The following is an 18,114-nucleotide window of genomic DNA, read 5'->3' as shown; positions in this document are numbered from 1 at the left end:
ATAGCAAATGATGCAGAAGAGAGAGGGGGTGTAGCTATTTTGGCATGTGTATTTAGAAACAGCAAGAGAAATAAGGAGCTTAAATTCCCAAATTTTTGATAGAGCTTCTGACTGTGCTCCAATTTGACTTTGTAGCACTTTGTCTCCAGAGAACAGTGAGGCAAGAACAGCTCAACAAAATAAATATCTCATTATAGTAAAAAGGCTAATTTCTATGCCAGAAAACCACAATGCATCCCAGTAAAATGTGCCAAATGCTTGAACAATTTTACAGCATGGGGAAGTGGAAGCTAGGAAATAAAACATTCTGTTTTCAGACTGTTGGTGAACCTAATATACTTTACTTTACCGAGCATGTACTTAGTATTTAACCCTTCGTTACAAACCAAGGGTTAGGAGGATGGTGTCAGAATGAGTCTTCTTAGTGGAAACTCAATGGATGTGTGGTTGAACAGCAGCTATGAGGCTGGAAAGCTGCAGAAAGACATTTAAAAGACCAGGTTTGCATAGATAATTTTACCCAGCAGCAGGACAGACATTTGTCTGGCAAGAAATCAGAGAAGAAAAGCTTCAATGGCAGCCTGATATGCTGAAGGCATGTTTGAGGTTTTCATGGTCAAGAGGTGGCTCGATTGAACATTCAGTTTTAAAAAGGCAGCTTGGGAGTTTAGTGTCGGATCATGAGGAATCTCTCTAATATGTAATTCTCAGAAAGCTTATGCCAGAGTCCTGGAATTAAGATTTCAAATTGTTAAATGTAGAACACTGTAAGCTTTGATCAAGGTATCAGTAGAATTTACAGAATAGAAATGACCAAGTCCAGTCTCTAGTATTGTACATGATAGAAAGGTTTACCACCAAGCCATTTGTTCCCTGTTCACTTAGAGCTGTGACTGTATTTGCAGTTTTAACATCACATGAAGCACCTACAAAGACACCATCAGCATGAGACCACTAGTATCTAATCTTTTCTGTTTGAGATGTTCACTAAATAATGGAGTGTGTCTGGTTTAATACCATATGGAAGCTGGCGTTTTCATTATATGCAGATGATGCTATCATTTGGTTTGAACAGCCTGTCAGCTACTGTAACTGTCAGACTGGGACGTTGGGTGCTGGTTGAGGGCATTGTTATTGGTTTTGAAATCAAAAAGTGACTCAATTTGAAAGAAAAGTTAATCCCTATGAGAGAAGCCATTGAAGTTTGTTTGTGTACTAAGCAAAGATGCCCACTAGCCCACCTCCTGTTAGCTGTGTTGTAGGCATGCTCATGGGAAGGAGACTACTGAGCAGACCCAGGTCACTGTTGTGTGATTATACAGTATCTCCCAGGAGGCCCTGGAGCACCTTGGGTCCCATTAGGATGTGTGGGCTGCTGAGGTTGTGCTGTCATGGTCTAAGGACCCAGCTAGATGAGTGAATATGTTGACTGTCTTTTATTCTCTTATTATTTCATACTGAAAATGCACATTATCAAAGATGAATACATATTCCTGAACAGTATTCAATGAAAGTAAATGTCAGCTCAGTATTTTCTTCAGTCCCAGGAGTGTTTTCTGTATTTTATGTTAGAGCTGGCTCCCCTTATCAGTCTTCAGATAAGGTTTTGTTCCATCATCCCAGATATTACAAGCAATCAGCAGTAAAGACTTCAACTGTCAAATTTGTTGTGTTCAAACAAGACTAAGGCTTTTAAAGGTCATAATGACAGCACCCAGACAATAGATGGAACAAATACCTGTGTTTCCCAGATTGGTCCCTGAGAAAATTGGCAACAGTTACATCTAGACTGACATCGGACTCTTTTAGCAAGTCTCTGGATTTACTGCCACAACAAAAACATCTAATTTAAGAAACATCTTCTTCCCAGTATCTCCCCACTCAGCAGAGCGTTTTACTCACGAGCTGATGACATTTTGAGTGTTACGTTTTGTTATGGGGTGGACATTGTGGACAGTTATTAAACCCTTTTTGGTCCCAGTCGAACTCAACACTCACTGCTTTGTGCCTGAGCAGCACGTTGATACAACCAAAGACTGGAATACCATAATGAGAGCTGGGGATAATGAGATGTCTTGTTGACAACCAGTTGTTCTGTGGTCAGGATCATTGTCATCTGGTATGATACCCTCCTCTTGGCATGGTTACAGGGTGCAGCTGGGAGGGTGGGCATGGTTCAGAATACTGTCAGCTTTGCCCTCTATTGGTCTGTGTGGCCATGCTGTAGGACAGACAACTTATTTAAAGCCAGGTGGATCTCACTGTTGTGAAGGTCTCAGAGTGAAATCTCAGTGTACGTAGTAATCGAATGCTGAATATAGCATTCTCATATAGCATCAAACTAAATTAAGATGTTAGATACATCTTGGAAATGTTTCATTTCATGTAAGCTACCGACTACAAAAACTGAAATAACAACACTTTAACATGATTCGTTTTTAGTTCAGCTTGTTTATATCAGTGTTAGCCTGTTAGTAACTGTGTCGTCCAGTTCTTTATTAATGCCATGAGGTTTTAGAGGTGTTCCAGAGACCAGAGGAGATCATCTTGACTTCAGCCTTAGCATCACCAAGAAAATAAATAAAAATAACTTTAGTTTATGTCCAAATACCATCGAAACAGATACCATTCCCATCAGCCACGGCACTAGTTAACCAATGTCAGCATGCCAGCCTCCTCAGAAAGTACATCCGGCTTCGCACCTTTTTGTATGGTGCTGATTCTTTGTCCAAGTACATTTCCAGGTATCTGTACTCAGATGCAACCTCCACCTCCTCACCATGTGTGTAGAGAGAGGTGACAGGACTCCCAGATTTCCTGAAATCCATCACCAGTTCCTCTGTTTTTTTGATTGAAGATGGTTGAGTCCACTAAACTGTCCACCACTCCCTGGTACTCTGTGATGTCTCACATGTATCATGCATCACACAAAGACATCACATAAAATGACATCAATGAAGCTTCCTTCTTTATGACATCAAACAACACTTTTTTGTCTTTGTACTAAAAATGCAGCTACTTCATTATCCTCTGTGTGAACGTTTGTGTTTGGATTCCACTGCGACAAAAGGCACAATGTTAATTTACAATACTAAAGTAAATGGGGGAAAAAAGACTTCTCAGAATTGTTCTTTTACATATCACTAAACCGTTTCCCTTAGGTCATTAACTTCCCCTTCCTGTCATGGTGACAGGAATGGGATGTCGTTATCTATTGTCATGTATCAAACTCTGAAGGATTTTGAATTCTGCATCATTCGCTGCCCTCTGGCGTGGCTGTCCAGCCTCTTTCGCCAAGTTTGCCCAAGGATTGTGGTACTGTGGCTCAACAGAAAGAAGCAACCCACACTGGGCTTCTCTTCATCTTTTTTTCTACACACTGTGTAGAAAAAAAGCAGGAGTTCTCTGCTGGCCCCAAAGGACTGCGTGAAGGCGGATTTATTGTTGGATCTTGGCACAGACTCGGTTCCCCTCACCCTCACCTAAAGCTTTTACCTCTTTTTAGAGTCCCACTCAGATTACAGTGGCCCTGCAAAAGAAAAGCCTTTAGATGTAGCAAGTAACATAACTCCACTACTGAAAAAGACTGAACCTTTGATTGGAAATGTTATCAGAAGCTGTCACTGAAATAAAAACCCTGTACAAAGGATGACTGTGGAAGCTGTTTTTTTTCTTCCCTGGTGAAATAGATGATAACATTCAAGTTAATGTTGCATTATACTTCTTTTCATGTGTCGTTAACCACACTAGCTCTGGCTGGCAGTATCTGTCACTTGACCTTTGGTCCAAACTGGAATATTTGAACAACTATTAAGTGGTTGTCCCAAAAGATGAAGACAATCCCCTGATATTTCTGTTTCAATTTATGACCACCTAACTAATGACACTCCAATTAGGGGGAGTTTTGCTTTGTGTTTACTGCTAATTTGCACATGTTAACATGCTGACACCCTCAAATAAGATGGTGAATATGATTAACATCTACTAAACATCAGTGTTGCGTTGATTAATTTGTCATAGATGAAGATCAGATCACACTACAAGTCAAACAAAGTCAACAAATATAATGTGACAAAAAACACACAAAAAGATATTCAGATAGATTCAGATATTTTGTCTTTATTGAAAACAACCATTAAAATAATAATAATAATGAATAATGACCTGAATGAAGAGAGACACACACACACAGGACGTCCAAAGAATGTGACAGAGCTAAAGCAGTTCTGCAGGAAGAATGGGCTAAAGTTCCTCCTGAATGAAGAACATTATATTTGTTAATACTCTTTTGACTTTGATCAGATCTCATTTCATAACAAATAATGCAGAAAACCAAGAAATTCCAAAAGGTTTACATACTTTTCTTGCCACTGAATATGCAATAAAAAATTCAATTTGGAGTAAAGGGGAAAGTTTTAAATATTCATTTCGCAGACTTTGCTGTGAGGCATCAATGCAGAAACAGTGCTGACATAACGTTCCTTTATTTAAGTGAGGGTGGCAGCGCAACAGTGTGAAAGTCCAGTCAAATATCTACAGTAAGAGTTAAATGTAATATAGGAATCGGTCAGTACGATCTAGTTTTGCTCACTCATATCCCCATTTGAGTTTAAGAAAGGACAAAAGCGGGCAATGAAAAAATAGCAGGGAGGCCCAAATGATCAAAGGGATCAGCTTTAATAGGATTAGCTGATTAAGAAAAACCCCTTTAAATGTTCAAAAGTCACTGTCTCATATTTTATCTTTCTATAGATGACTGGTCGTCTTAAATTGAACAGACAATTTGAATTAGCAAATGAACAAAAGCTAAATAAGATAGTAGAGTAAATACACAACACAATCTGTGGTCTAGAAAATGAATCATAAAGGTTCACATGGTAATAAATAAATAAAACATACATTTCATAAAAATGGAAACGCCAAAATAAACTCTTAAAGAAAAAAATCTTCAGTACATATTGAGAATTGTACTTAAGTACAAACAAAGCAAACGTGTTTGGTTCCTTTCTGCCAAGACATATTTAGAGAATGAGAAGAAAAGACGAATGCTATTCTTCCTCTATGTTCTTAAACTTTCCTGCAGTAGCTCCAACACATGTTTTCATAAATGTCTTCATTATTATAATATTGAATTTAGACTTTTTAAGCTACTGGTTGAAGCCAAAACTATTTATCTTGTATCTAAATTCAGCGTAGTAATAATTTCCCTGATCATTCGCACCACTCAGAAGCTCTACGTTTAAAATCAATTTATTATTATCTTTCACAGCCTAAATGTCTTCAAAATGTGGAATCTAGATGTCCAAAGTGTACAGTAAGTGTATTTCTCAGTAAATTTATTTTTCACTGGCAAAAAAAAAAAAAAAAGCTTTGAGACCTGAGAGATGTACTGGCTCATACACACTTTCAATTTGAAGAAGACAAAGAAAGATGCCCAAATTGCAGTTGCGTGGTTATTCAGGAGCAGCTGCAGAATGATATTGACTTTCTTCGGGATGGATTAGTCGCTGAGGAATCGGAGAACAAAATTAGTATTCTGCATCACGGCCGTAGTGGTCTCTCAGTTCTCCTCTAAATTTCATCATGTTTTGCTAAATCAATGATGGAGAGCAAAGGACCCTATCACAGCATATTTGAAGGATCGGTTATTGTCCAAAGAAGTCTTGCTGCAAACAAAATTTATGGTAACATGTCCATTACATCTTTTGTGTACTTAACATGTTTGTGCTCTCACATCGACAGTGTTTGTGTGTGTGCATTTATTTATTCCCTTTTTGTTTTGGCAATGTCTGTCGAAGAGCAGGGGCAGGGACAACAGATCAGAAGAAAGCCCAGCAGACACAGTCAGAGTCTTCTTAGTTAAAACGTGCTCAGGGAGGTGCAGTTAACTAATAAGGAATTTCAGTATACAGAAATAAATGCACGGCCCCTTGGTAGTACGGTCAAAGATTTACCAAACAATCCCCGAGCCTGTTATCTCTAATAGGATTCATCACACTGTCTGTACCCCAAGTCACTCAGCCATAAAGCGGCTGATGAAGAGACGTTTTCATGCAAGATATAGTCAGAAAATCATGCACAACATAAAGTTACAAACAACAGACACGGTGCATCAGCTTAAACTGAGCAAACAAAATTCTTTTATGGTTAATGAGCTCAGATTTGTAGTTAGTTCAGCCGCTGTTGTGAACTTGAAATGAGAGTTTGCTTACTTCAAGACGTCATTGAAACACATTTTTGGATGCTCCACTGTCTTTAGGCGTCTGGGGAACTTACTCTTTAAAATCTTTGGAAAGTATGAAGTTCTACTGCCTGTTATGCTTTGGTTTAGATCATCTCAGAAGAAGTATGGTGTCCCAACTGGCCAAAAAAGGCTGGAACTTATGCTTTTCATTCCTTCATCTATTCACTAAAGCGCTTGATTAAAGTTAGGGATAATTCAGGATCTTGGTGAACCTTGCTAGTGTTTTCCTATTACTGTTCTTTAACCTTAACAAAGTCTCCAGAAGTGAACAAATGTAACCCTCTGAGAAACTGATTTACAATAAATAAATAAATAAATAAAGTAGACAACAGTCACTAGTGCCGAGAGCTCTACATGATGTCTTCAAGATCTTGTTTGTTTTCCAATCAACAGTTCAAGTTCTCAAAGCTTTTTCCATTTTCAGTAACACAGAATAGATTAAAAATAAGCAAATCCTCACATTCAAAAACTTGAAACTAGAGATTTATTTATTTTTGCTACGATTTAATTGATAAATAAATAAAATACTTGTCTCACCTCAGCAGAAAGTCATCCGACTCTCTGTGAAGAAGAGAAACTGTCAAAAAAGGGGAAAATTTGCAAAAAACTTTCTAAGGCAATTAAATTTAAGATGAACCTTCAGACAGCCAGTGGTGCATTTTATTAGCTGTGTGTATGAATATGTACATGTATAAAAATGAACAGGAAGAACACAAAGGGATTCATAAAACAACAGTGGGATTATAATAAGTCCTGTACTTGGATTGTGTCTTTAGGCAACTTTAAAGATGAATGAGCAATGTAGTTGCTGCTGCTGCTGCTTTTTTCTGGGATATTGACTCATAAAAAAACATCATTTTATCGTCATCTTCAATATTTATGTTGTCATCCCACTTTTATCATTTCTTTTATGTTGGTGTTCATTGAGAATTAAATCAGATTTAGCTTGTTTTCTTATAGATTTTCTTAAAGGAAGTGTTCTCTTGTCGGCTGGTAGCCGGCTGCTGATGGCAATGACTGATGCCCCGTGTCTGCAGAGGAGCCTGGGGTTTAGGTGAGAGGCAGGGAGACGTGAGGAGCCACCCAATGAGACGAGGGGTGCTCAAGTTCTGTCAACACTGTTCCTTCGAGTAGGGAAATGAACAAGGTGGTTAGGAGGCTTGTAGGGTGGAAGTTGCTTTCAGTTCATGTTCCACTACACTGTGATTCAATGAGATCATCTTTCACTTAATGCTAATTTGGACAGTCTCACACTTTGGCTGATTTTGTTTTTAGCTGCAAGACCAAAACTCAAAGTGCCCGAGATCACAGGAATGAAAAGTCATTTCATTTTTGTTCTTGCCAAAGCACTTTCCTTGAAAATATTTCTTTAATTTTAGAATTTGCTCCCTGAACCATACCATGTGTGTTTATGTGTACGTGACGGATGAGAGGAAAGAAAAGAGAGAAAAGCCGAGAGAGAACATAGGGATGAGTGGAAAGGATGATGCCAGCAGAGAGGAAATCAAAGAGAAACGGAAACAAAGAGGAAAATGAACAAAAAAAAGCAGCAGTGAGAGACCTCAAACAGATTATTTACTTCAGTGGGATAAACAGGAAGGCATATGATGGAACGAATTTGAATGACAAGGCAACTGATTTCTCCTAATTGGTTTTGACTGTCTCTCTTTGAACTACCGGTCCTCCGCGGCGCCGTTTCCAGGCAAATTGTTATCTCTTGCAATCTGGAGTGCTGCTTAATTTCTCAGACAAATATCAAACCTCTCTCCACACTGGATTAGTTGCAATTTAATAAGATTTGCACTACTGCTGCTCACCAGGGGCTTTTTCTTTTGCCTTGAAGCCGAGGAAAGCCGAACCTGGCTTTTAAGATTCTTCACTACTCCACCTTCCATATCAACACGCCCACACACACACCACCCACGGATCTGTTCCCACCTGGAGTTTCACATACTTGCATAAGCGAAACAAAAGACATACATGAAAATATGTTTAAATATTGTTTCTCTTAAACTGAGTGAAGTAAACTGCTACTGTTGATGTAATAGTGTGTTTCCAGTGCAAATCTGCATTTTGAATTTTCTCACAGTGAGTGGACATAAGACAGGTTCCTCTGCTGTTTTCTTAAGATTCTATAACTTTATCCAAGAGAAATCTCGAGCAGAGCTGATGAGTGACTATATCTCTACCTGCATGTTTCCTCTCCCTTTCTTTGCTTTACATTAAATACATCTGATGTAAAGACTCTATCGTGGAATAAATGACTTTTTGGAAGGCTTTTATTTTGCCAAACTAAGTACTGCCTGTCGAGACCTCAGCAAAGATCACTTCATTTGAGTGGCAGTTTCTTTCTCTCAGTAACATCCGCAAACATCCCGAACCCATATCAACAAGCTTCCTGCCTCACTGTCTATTGACAGCTTGCTGCTGGATTAGCCGATTTCTCAGAAAGGTTGAGACATCTCCTGCTGGGCACACGGCGGTTAACCCCTTCCACGAGTGCAGCAGGCTTCAGCCAGGGATAATACAGTAGTGTTTGTTCTTGTCTGTTTTATCTGATGACGTCTTGAGTAACATCACACAGGGAGGGATCGAAGCGCTCAACTGCAATTTAATTATTAAACCAACTCACTGCACATAGAGTCTCACTAAGAAGGCTTTAACAGAGAAATGCTTCTGAACATGATTTCTGGGTATCTGTCATAATGGATAACCAGTTCTTCTCAACTGTTTTATACTCATCTCAATCATTTTGCACAGTTACTAAATACCAAGAGCTCAGTAAACGGTGGTGTCCTCAATAATAAAACTGCACTAATGTAATTTAACATACAGTTTTTCTATTTTCCCCCCTGAAGTAGCTTGAAACTTGGAAAAGCAGGGTTGTAATGTGAGCTGGTTGGTCAGTACCCCCCCTCCTCTCCAGGACAAATGACAATGATTTTTCATTATTGAAATTTCATTTTGTCAAATCCTTTGTTATAAGAAATATCTGCAACACGAATGACGTCCCCCAGCCTTAGCTGGACTTATGGGGATGTTTTAGATACCAACATGGTCAAACATTAACATTAATGCTGTCTTTAGACTGTGATATACTATGATAAGTCTGATAATAGCGCGACATGAGGACGGGACATCAGTGTGACGCCCACTTTCCTTAATGGGTGTAATCATTTACTACTGCCACAAAGACTGTTGTGTAAGAATTCTTACAGCGTCCACGACGTGTTGGGTGATGCCATGTCCAGACACATCCCCAATACGAGACTGTCTCATCAGGCATAAAATATTGTGCAGACTGAACCCGGCATAACATGTTCCACGTCATGATGGCAAAACTGTGAGCATGTTGGCATTTAGCTCGAAGACCTAGAGTCTAATTACAGCTTTGCACAGCTATAGTTTAGAGGAATACTGCTGCCACATTGAATATTGTTACTACTGTATGTGACGTTTTGTTTGAATAAAATCATTTCTATGTGTTAACAGGACATAAATAGATGAAAAATACTACTTTAGTTTTTTGGTGAGTTCAACAGCCCTTTGACAGCTGAGGATAAACAAGCATTTACTGTCCTGTGGGGTAAAAAGCTTGCATGTGATTAGTGCCACATGAAACAAGACAACAGTCAGCACGTTGCCCCCACACAAGCGATGACGCCCCTCTCTGGGCCAATCTGTAACAAATGAGACACTTTGTTTTGACTGCAGCTGAACACTTGAGTGTTATTTGGAACATGTCAGGATGTATTGGTGAGATGCATCCCCATGTTTCATCAAAACCCAGTCAGTGGTGTCAGATGGATTCCATGTGACAACTGTATGAATTCATGAATAATATAGCTCCCCCTTTGGGTTTATGAATGCAATCTTAAAATGCTGGAATATAATAGTGAGATGCAACATTTATCCAGTTTAATCTTCTGACAAGGGATTTTAAAATGCAATAAAATTCACATCACAAAAAGCAGAACTTGTTTTTGCAATGAATATGAATCTATTTCTACATTTTGCCATTGATACAAATGGAGTCAGTGCAACTTTCCATTTAAAAAGCTGAGTCAACAATGACTTGTATAATTAAATGTCATCGTTCATAATTACTGTGCAAAATCCCTGGTACTGTTATCTAGGTTGGAAATTTTAAGTTGTGTCCTCTATGTTTACTTTCACAGTCCAGTGAAAGTGAATGGAGAGATGGGGACGGAAGGAATATTTTGTTACTGTGCAGTTTTGGGGGAAATCAGCAGTTTGACTGTTGCACAGATTATTTTGTTGTCACTGTAAGCATGTGGTTCAAATTAATGAAGTTTGCATGGTTGTTAAGGACCACAGCAGCGTTCACCCCGGAGGTAGTTACACAGCACTCAACAAACATGAATTGTAAAACACAAAAAACACAAAGACTACACTGACTTAAACACTGGAAGTGAGCACAAGGGCCCGTGATGTGAATGTAACTCAACTTGCTTTGTCTGTCTCGTAGGAGTCCCACGTATGGCGCTCTCCATGGGTGGGAGGGACTGCCTGCGTGCAGGAGACACCTGCTCCAGTGATGACACCTGCAGCCCACGACTGCGCACCCTTAGGCAATGTGTGGCGGGGGATGGCAGCGTGAAGCTGGGCCCTGGGGCGCGAAACCAGTGTGAAAATGCCATGACGGCGCTGCTGTCCACCCCTCTCCGTGGCTGCCAATGTAAACGAGGCATGAAGAAGGAGAAGAACTGCCTGAGTATCTACTGGAGTCTGCACCAGTCCGTGTTGCACGGTAAGACTGGCAGTAAGACAGAGACTCGGATGGAGGTGGGCAGAGCAGGCACAGTATGTTACCAGGATTATCAAGTGTATGCCACCCATTACATATGAATTATGCTTCCACCTCCAGACAGCTCAACAGTACAGTACATTCCAGGCTAAATGAAAAAAATGGCTCTGATTCCTTTTATTCCACCCAGGCTTGTATTTGATCACTTGTGTTAAGTACTTATTTCAATTGCTTTGCAATATAATTTTCTACATGTATACGCTTAGTTTTGGGGAATTTGCAATTCAGATTTGTGCATTAAGCATTTACTTATATATTCAGAAGAGAGCATCAGTAAAATGTTGACAACATTTGAGTTTCCTGTGAGTCAAGTGCAGATGTTTTAGATAAAAAAAAAACAGACTGGAGTAAATGTGCAACACTCACTTGTGAAGCATAAAATAATAACTTGTGTAATTTATATTTAGTTTGGGTAAAAACTAACTCCTCTCCTCTGTGTTGCAGGACTCAGCCTCGTGGAGAGTTACCCCTATGAACCAGAGGAGAGAGGCTCCGACTACGTTCGTCTGGCCTCCATTGCTGCAGGTGACAGAGCGAGCGGCCACTACACAAGTGTTCCTCTGCTTTCACTTTCTCTAAATTAGTCTTTTAGGGTCCTCCTGGTGTCCCCATAAAAATACAGTATAACAATGTAAAATCCATCATGACAATAACTGGTAGCACAATACAAACATTTATATAATCCACAAGTGTCCATCAAAGAACAGCTATTCACCCCCAAAATACGACACGCGTCCCAACCAATTTATGTGCTAAAGAAGGAGATATACCAGTGGGTTTGCAGTGTGTTAGATGAGTGGCAGTCCACACTTTACTTCTGTGTTGCCTCTGAGCCTGTGGGCAAGCCGCAGGGCCTTTAGGTGCTGCTGTTAACTCCAGAAGCACCGATTAATTACCTATTTACTATAATACAGCTTGAAGCTGTAAAGTTGTGGGAAGAGACAACAGAGGGTGTTCAGGAACTTAAAAAAGCAGGAATTGAGAGTGAGGGGGAGAGAAAAAGCAGGAAAAAGAAGATGCAAGACAGAGTTTGTTTACTTTTTTCCTTTCAGAGGTTTAGAAAAAGCCACACACAAATGAGGAGCTAAATTTTTTCCACTGGAGAGGACAGAAAGTCAAGTGTTTTGTTTTCTTCTACAGCAATTATATTTGGGATGAGTGAAGATGAGATGGAGAGACTGTGAAACGTGCATAATGACTTAAATGAACTGATTAGTATAGAAGGCATTCATGCATGGCGTGCAGTATAATGACAAATGTCTTAGACACATTCAGAAAACGTTTACACAAAAGGATGATGACGGGTTAAAGGGAGAAAACATTATGCTGGATTATGTTTTCCAAACAAAATGAAAATGAAAAGTAGTGGCCTGAACAACATGAAACACAGTCATGTCAATATTACTGACACAAAAAACACAATAAAACTGTAATTATATCAGAAGCTCTGCTCTCTTTATATTTGGAAATTAAACATTTGTAAAATATAATGAAGAGTTCTTGATGTACAGTATCACTGTGTCTTTAGCTGCTCAGCGGAGAATGATAGACAGGTAGTGATATTTGTTTTGTGGGATTTGAGGAATGATAAAACAATTATATGCAAACAGGGATCAGTGTCAAATACAAAGTTTATGGTTTTACATCTGAAGTAATGTAGTTCTGTGCGTATTCTTTAAATACAAGGATGAGAGGCCGACAATGGTTAAGAGGCCGGTTAAAGGGACAGTTTGAATAAGATCCTGACAGATAAGTTCAGGTTAAGGGTCTACCATAATATTCACCGTTAGAATGGGAGAGATCAGGGCCCACGACCTCGCTACCAACACAGCTTTACGACAGAGACAGTCTGCACCTGACATGTTCATTACAGCAATTTAAGAATTATTGTGTTTTATTACAAACGTTGATCTGATTTTCATTGTGTTCTTACAGGGCAGTGATATCCCTAAAATGAAGTCTGACACCGCGACTAGCACAAGCAGTCAGATAATGAGGCAGGTTTTACACAACACAAGATCTTTGACTTGTTTGGAAGAGAAATCGAACTCGAGCAGAAAAATGATTAAGAAAAATGAGCTGCTGTAAATACCTCCAGGCAAAGTTTAACCGTACCTCCTGACTGATTTGACCTACTGTACTTCCAGTCCAGCGTTTCAGGAGCAGCCCAAGTTTTACTCACAATGAAGGAGGTTAAGTTAACTGTTAATCATCCAACTAAACTTTATCGTTATGTTGTTGTTTTCCCAGAAGCAACAAAGTGAAAATAACACCCAAATTACATAAGCAAAATCATCCTTCAAAATATACACATCTTTAATAGACAATCATTTATAAACCTAAGTTAAAACTGTAGAAGAGGATGGATAATGGTAAACGGCTGTATACATCCACCTCCTCTGTAACACCCCCCCCCCCCCCCCCCCCCCCCCAAAAAAGCTGAACCACAGCACCCTGCAGCTCCTCTCGGGCTTCTTTCATTTTCATGGTTGTTCCCTCAACATCTCAGGCAGCTATTTTCAAACTCGCCATGAATCTCAGCAGTGCATTGTAGTGGTGATATCACCTCTGCACCAGTCATGATCCCCAGAAAATCATCAGGCGTGCTGCAACACTCAATCCAATTAATTTTCTATGGACTTGTTGTGCATAATTGAGTGTGATCACCGATTAGGGAAAACTGTCCTCACCTGTTTGTGTGAGGCAGTTAGTGTAAAAACCCCTATACACAAATGGAGAGAAACACTAAACACTTCTGATATAGTGACGCCGTCTTTAACACACTTCATCATATGTTTTGTGACCTCGTTCATAAGCTGCTTAATAAAATTACAGCACTTGTTTTACACTAGAACTGCACTGTGCAGCCTCCTCATACATTTTACTCATGCGACTCTGTGGGAGGTCAAAGTTTACATCCATGCCATGCATCTTGACAAGTGGACTGCCAGAATGACAAACACTTGATTAATGGATGTTTTTCCGCTTGTACAGCATCTCTCCCTCAAACAGACTAATGACCCTGTTCAAAGAGGCAAGTCGCAGCCACGGCTCATCATAATCTGAACAATATTCAAACTACAGAATACTTCACCCTTTAGCAATTAATCAGTTAACTAAAGTCAAATCAGAGCCTCTGTTTAAACACATTACAGAATATTTATTGCATCATTGGCCTGTAGGAGGGATTGTTTTTCCCTGTTCCTTCTCAATGCATCTTGGTGGTGCAAATACCCACAGTTGTTTTCATGGCTCACTAATGCAACAGGTCGATCTTAAGCTTTGCAAAGCATTAAGAAAACATGGACTTGGGATTTGCCCGAAGGTCAAGTGCAGAGCCTTAATTTGGGGGTGTTTACATGCAGATTAGGGTAAAGTGTGTCGCAGTTTTAGTCCTGCCATTGTCCTATTGCAGAGTGCTGAATTCTATACTGTGTATATAAAAGTCAGTTTCTGCATTGTTCATACAATATGAATGGGGACATATTGTACAGTACAACGAGCTCCTATAGGGTTGGATATTTAACTACTTGCATGCCAGCATTTATTTTATTCAAATATCATTAATGGTTTGATTTTCATCTCCTGCTGTATAACACTGTATAGTCCACCAAGCTACAAAGTGGGGCAGGCTGTATGTAACCTGTGAGGGGGAAACCCAGTCTCCAGGACCACCTTTAGGTCTATAGGTTGTTAGTACCTGATGTACAGAAGAGTTTTGGTTTAAGAATTTTAGGGGTGATGACATTGACATTGATGATCTGCAGGAAACTGACAAACAGCTGGAGGGTTATGGGCACAATATAATCACAATAGTTAATAATGGACATAAATATTAATTAGGTGTGACAAACACAGTGTTGGAATTTCTTTTAGAGCTTTAAGACAGTACCTTAACCTCAGAAATCTTATTTTTAAATCCCCTGTGCTGACGTTCTGGAGCTTAAGCAACAGAATATGTCACTGTCCAAATAGTCAAACTGCACTGCAGATTTAAAATTCAGATCTGTGATGATAAATATTACACAACCAGCTCTGTGACTGGAAAGCAGGCTAGAATATGCACTTATCCTCAGGTGGCTCCAGTGAGGAACAGCTGAGGACTGTGGTTGCACTGGGAAGAGGTGTAAATGTGTGTAAGGTGTGAATGTGAAGCAAAATGTTCCCAAGTAAAAGCATGAATGCTCAGCAGGTCCTTCTGAATAAATGATGGCTTAAAAACAGAATGACAAACATTTTACATGAAAACTTCTGCACATATCCTCTCACACGTGTGGCCACTGGATGAAATTTGTCATCCAGCCCTGCAATTTCATCAGGTCCCCTCCACCTCCCTGGTTGGCTACTTACAGTTAAGTTGGGAATAACCTATGTTTTGTGATGGGTTGTTAGCTTGCTCTCCAAGGCCATTCATATTTTATATGACAGCTTGGTGAAAGCCAAACTCACCAGGAGACACAACTACAGGCAGTTTACAAACTAATGAGCTGCGCTATCTGCCAGAGGAGCTGAGCGTCATCATGGCCGTATTGACTGGGAGGTCGCTTGGGGTAAAAAAAAAAGCAAAAAAAACACAACACACACACACACACACACAATGATGGATTGGGAAATAATGTGGCCAGAAAAAGATGGTTATGAAAGGGGCTTTCCACTGCCTCCGTAGAGGAGGCTCATTACTGCGGAAGTCAGGGGAAGTATGGGCACTGAGAGAGGCAGAGATGGACAAAGTTCAGAAAGAATGGATGGAAGGGGAGAGAGAAAGAGCTGAATCGAGGAACGGGAGAGACAGATGGAGTAAGGGGTGATGGCAGCACGGAGAGTGGCAGGCATACAGCAAGACAGGAAGATTGCAAGAGAAGGAGGGAGTCAGGTGAGTGAGAGATGAATCCAGATGTAGGCAGGGAGTGTGGAAAAGATGGATAGATGGATGAAGGGGAAGGAGCAGTAATTACAGACCTTGTTGTGCACTTGGGGAGATGGAGGAGCCACTTTCTCAGCACTGCCACTCTGCATTAACCCAGCAGAATGAAATATTCAGCCATTAGGCCTCGACTGAAACACATCCAGTGCCCAGGCTCATGCAACATTTAAATACCATTCATGTTCTATTCATTACAAGGGGGGCTTTTACATATAATCTTCATTTTAGTTTAGTCTGTACTTCAAAACACACACTTCTTCTTTCATCAGTAAATGCAACACTACAACTGAGTCTAGAGGTGAGACTGGTGAGTCAATACGGACTCCAATTAGGCCTTAGAATCATTGCTAAACATTGACTGGGATTTGATTTTGCTCAAAACACACAGAAGGATAAGATTCTTTCTGCCTCTCATTTGTGTCTTCCAGAGTCTGAAGTAACGACAGTGAACCGCTGCCTGGATGCTGCCAAGGCGTGTAACATAGATGAGACGTGTCAGAAGCTGCGTACGGAATACGTCTCGGCCTGCATCCAGCCATCAGCCCGCTCGGGGCCATGTAACCGACCAAAATGCAACAAGGCACTAAGGAAGTTCTTTGACCGTGTTCCCCCCGACTACACCCATGAGTTGCTGTTCTGTCCCTGCACTGACACGGCCTGTGCAGAGCGCCGCCGGCAAACTATCGTGCCATCCTGCTCCTATGAAGACAAGGACAAGCCCAACTGCCTGGCTCAGCTGCGGATCTGCAAGGCAGACTACGTGTGCAGGTAGAAATTAGAAATGCTGTCTTACACGCTGCCTGCTGCCAAGAACATTTTACACTTAATTTGCTGAGTTGGCATCACTTGATTCACTGATCTGATAATTTGAAGCAACAGTGGCTTTTGTTCAAGAACCACAAAGGTGTTTTTGCATGTTTTACCCCAGTTACAGCAAAAATAGAATTTGTAGTGACTTAACACTCACATTTGTACACCTTAACCCAAGCACTCATTACATTAAGAAAATAGCACCAAGTCTATAAGTATCAGTAGCAGCTGTGGTGCAGCGTGTGTGTGAAGCATTCACAGACACTCTAGAGTGTAGGTCATCTGTGTTTCTGAATTGCTGAGTTTCTCAGACAGAAGTCAGAAACTCAGAAATATAATTGCTGTGATATTTCATGATATTTTATTTTACTTTCCCATTCTGGGTCCAGTTATTCATGTTTAGTGTTGTAACGTTTCATTAGATGAATGTACAAATACAAAAAACAAAAAACTGGGTTTATATACAAGAAAAGTCGCTGCATGTAGATTTTGGTGACTGACTGCAACACCCAGCTGTACCTCCATCACTGTTTTCTACAATATGAAGTGCTTTGCTGATGTGGTGGCCGTGCACAATGACTTTTAGTCAGGACAATAAATGGTATTGTGTATCTTGGAAGATAGGTCTGGCTGGTATGATATGTTCATTTAGATTTAATTAGTCAGCTGTGTTTAATTAATTCAATTGTTATACTCATTAACTGTGTTTAATTAGTTCAATTAAATTCTGCGTTCATTTTCTGGGGGAAGCAGCCAGGCAACAAGGAGCCATGTACAATAATTATTATTAGAACGGCCATTATCACTTGGGATTCACACACGACTTTCCTGCCAAAGTGCTCGGAAAATATTTATTAACACAAGCACAAGACGTTGTCAGGATCAGTGAATACGTTTTGCAGAAAAACTGACCTTCTGTGTGAGATAAGTTCTCTGAATAAGCGTATTTATTCAGAATTAAATCCCTGTCGATATGAGGCCGTGATGAAATAAAGATTTCAATCAAATTTAAATTGATTTTAAATCTAAATTAAAAAACTAACAATGTCTTACAAAGTCTTTAAAATTCAGAGGGTGTATTTCTCTTTATCACTTGAGACAGAAAACATGGAGTTCTCAGATCCATCCAGTCAGCCTCCTCTCTCTGACGGCGTCGCCAGCATTTAATCTAGTTCCTCTTCAAATGTCAGGAAGACAAAGGGCTTCATCTGTCACGGCTATCGATCAGGCATTATTCTCCAGCACCACCCCGATGGATGGAGCGTCTCAAGGCCCCTGCGTGGCCCACCAATTCCACACCAGTCAGCT

At 40.1% G+C, this 18,114-nt stretch overlaps 1 protein-coding gene across 1 annotated transcript in view; it reads left to right on the top strand.

Annotated features, from left to right (window-relative positions):
- Nucleotides 1–18,114, top strand: part of gfra4a (GDNF family receptor alpha 4a) — a 104,894-nt gene that overhangs the window by 69,152 nt on the left and 17,628 nt on the right. The window contains exons 2-4 of the mRNA XM_026339015.1: nt 10,734–11,015; nt 11,517–11,597; nt 16,425–16,764. Of these exons, the coding sequence (XP_026194800.1) occupies nt 10,734–11,015; nt 11,517–11,597; nt 16,425–16,764 (703 nt within the window). The remainder of the gene's footprint in view (nt 1–10,733; nt 11,016–11,516; nt 11,598–16,424; nt 16,765–18,114) is intronic.

This window comes from Anabas testudineus, chromosome 22 (assembly GCF_900324465.2).
Source record: "Anabas testudineus chromosome 22, fAnaTes1.2, whole genome shotgun sequence".
NCBI classification, from domain to species: domain Eukaryota; kingdom Metazoa; phylum Chordata; class Actinopteri; order Anabantiformes; family Anabantidae; genus Anabas; species Anabas testudineus.
Note: the sequence above shows the minus strand (reverse complement) of the source record. Positions and strands in the feature narration are given on the sequence as shown.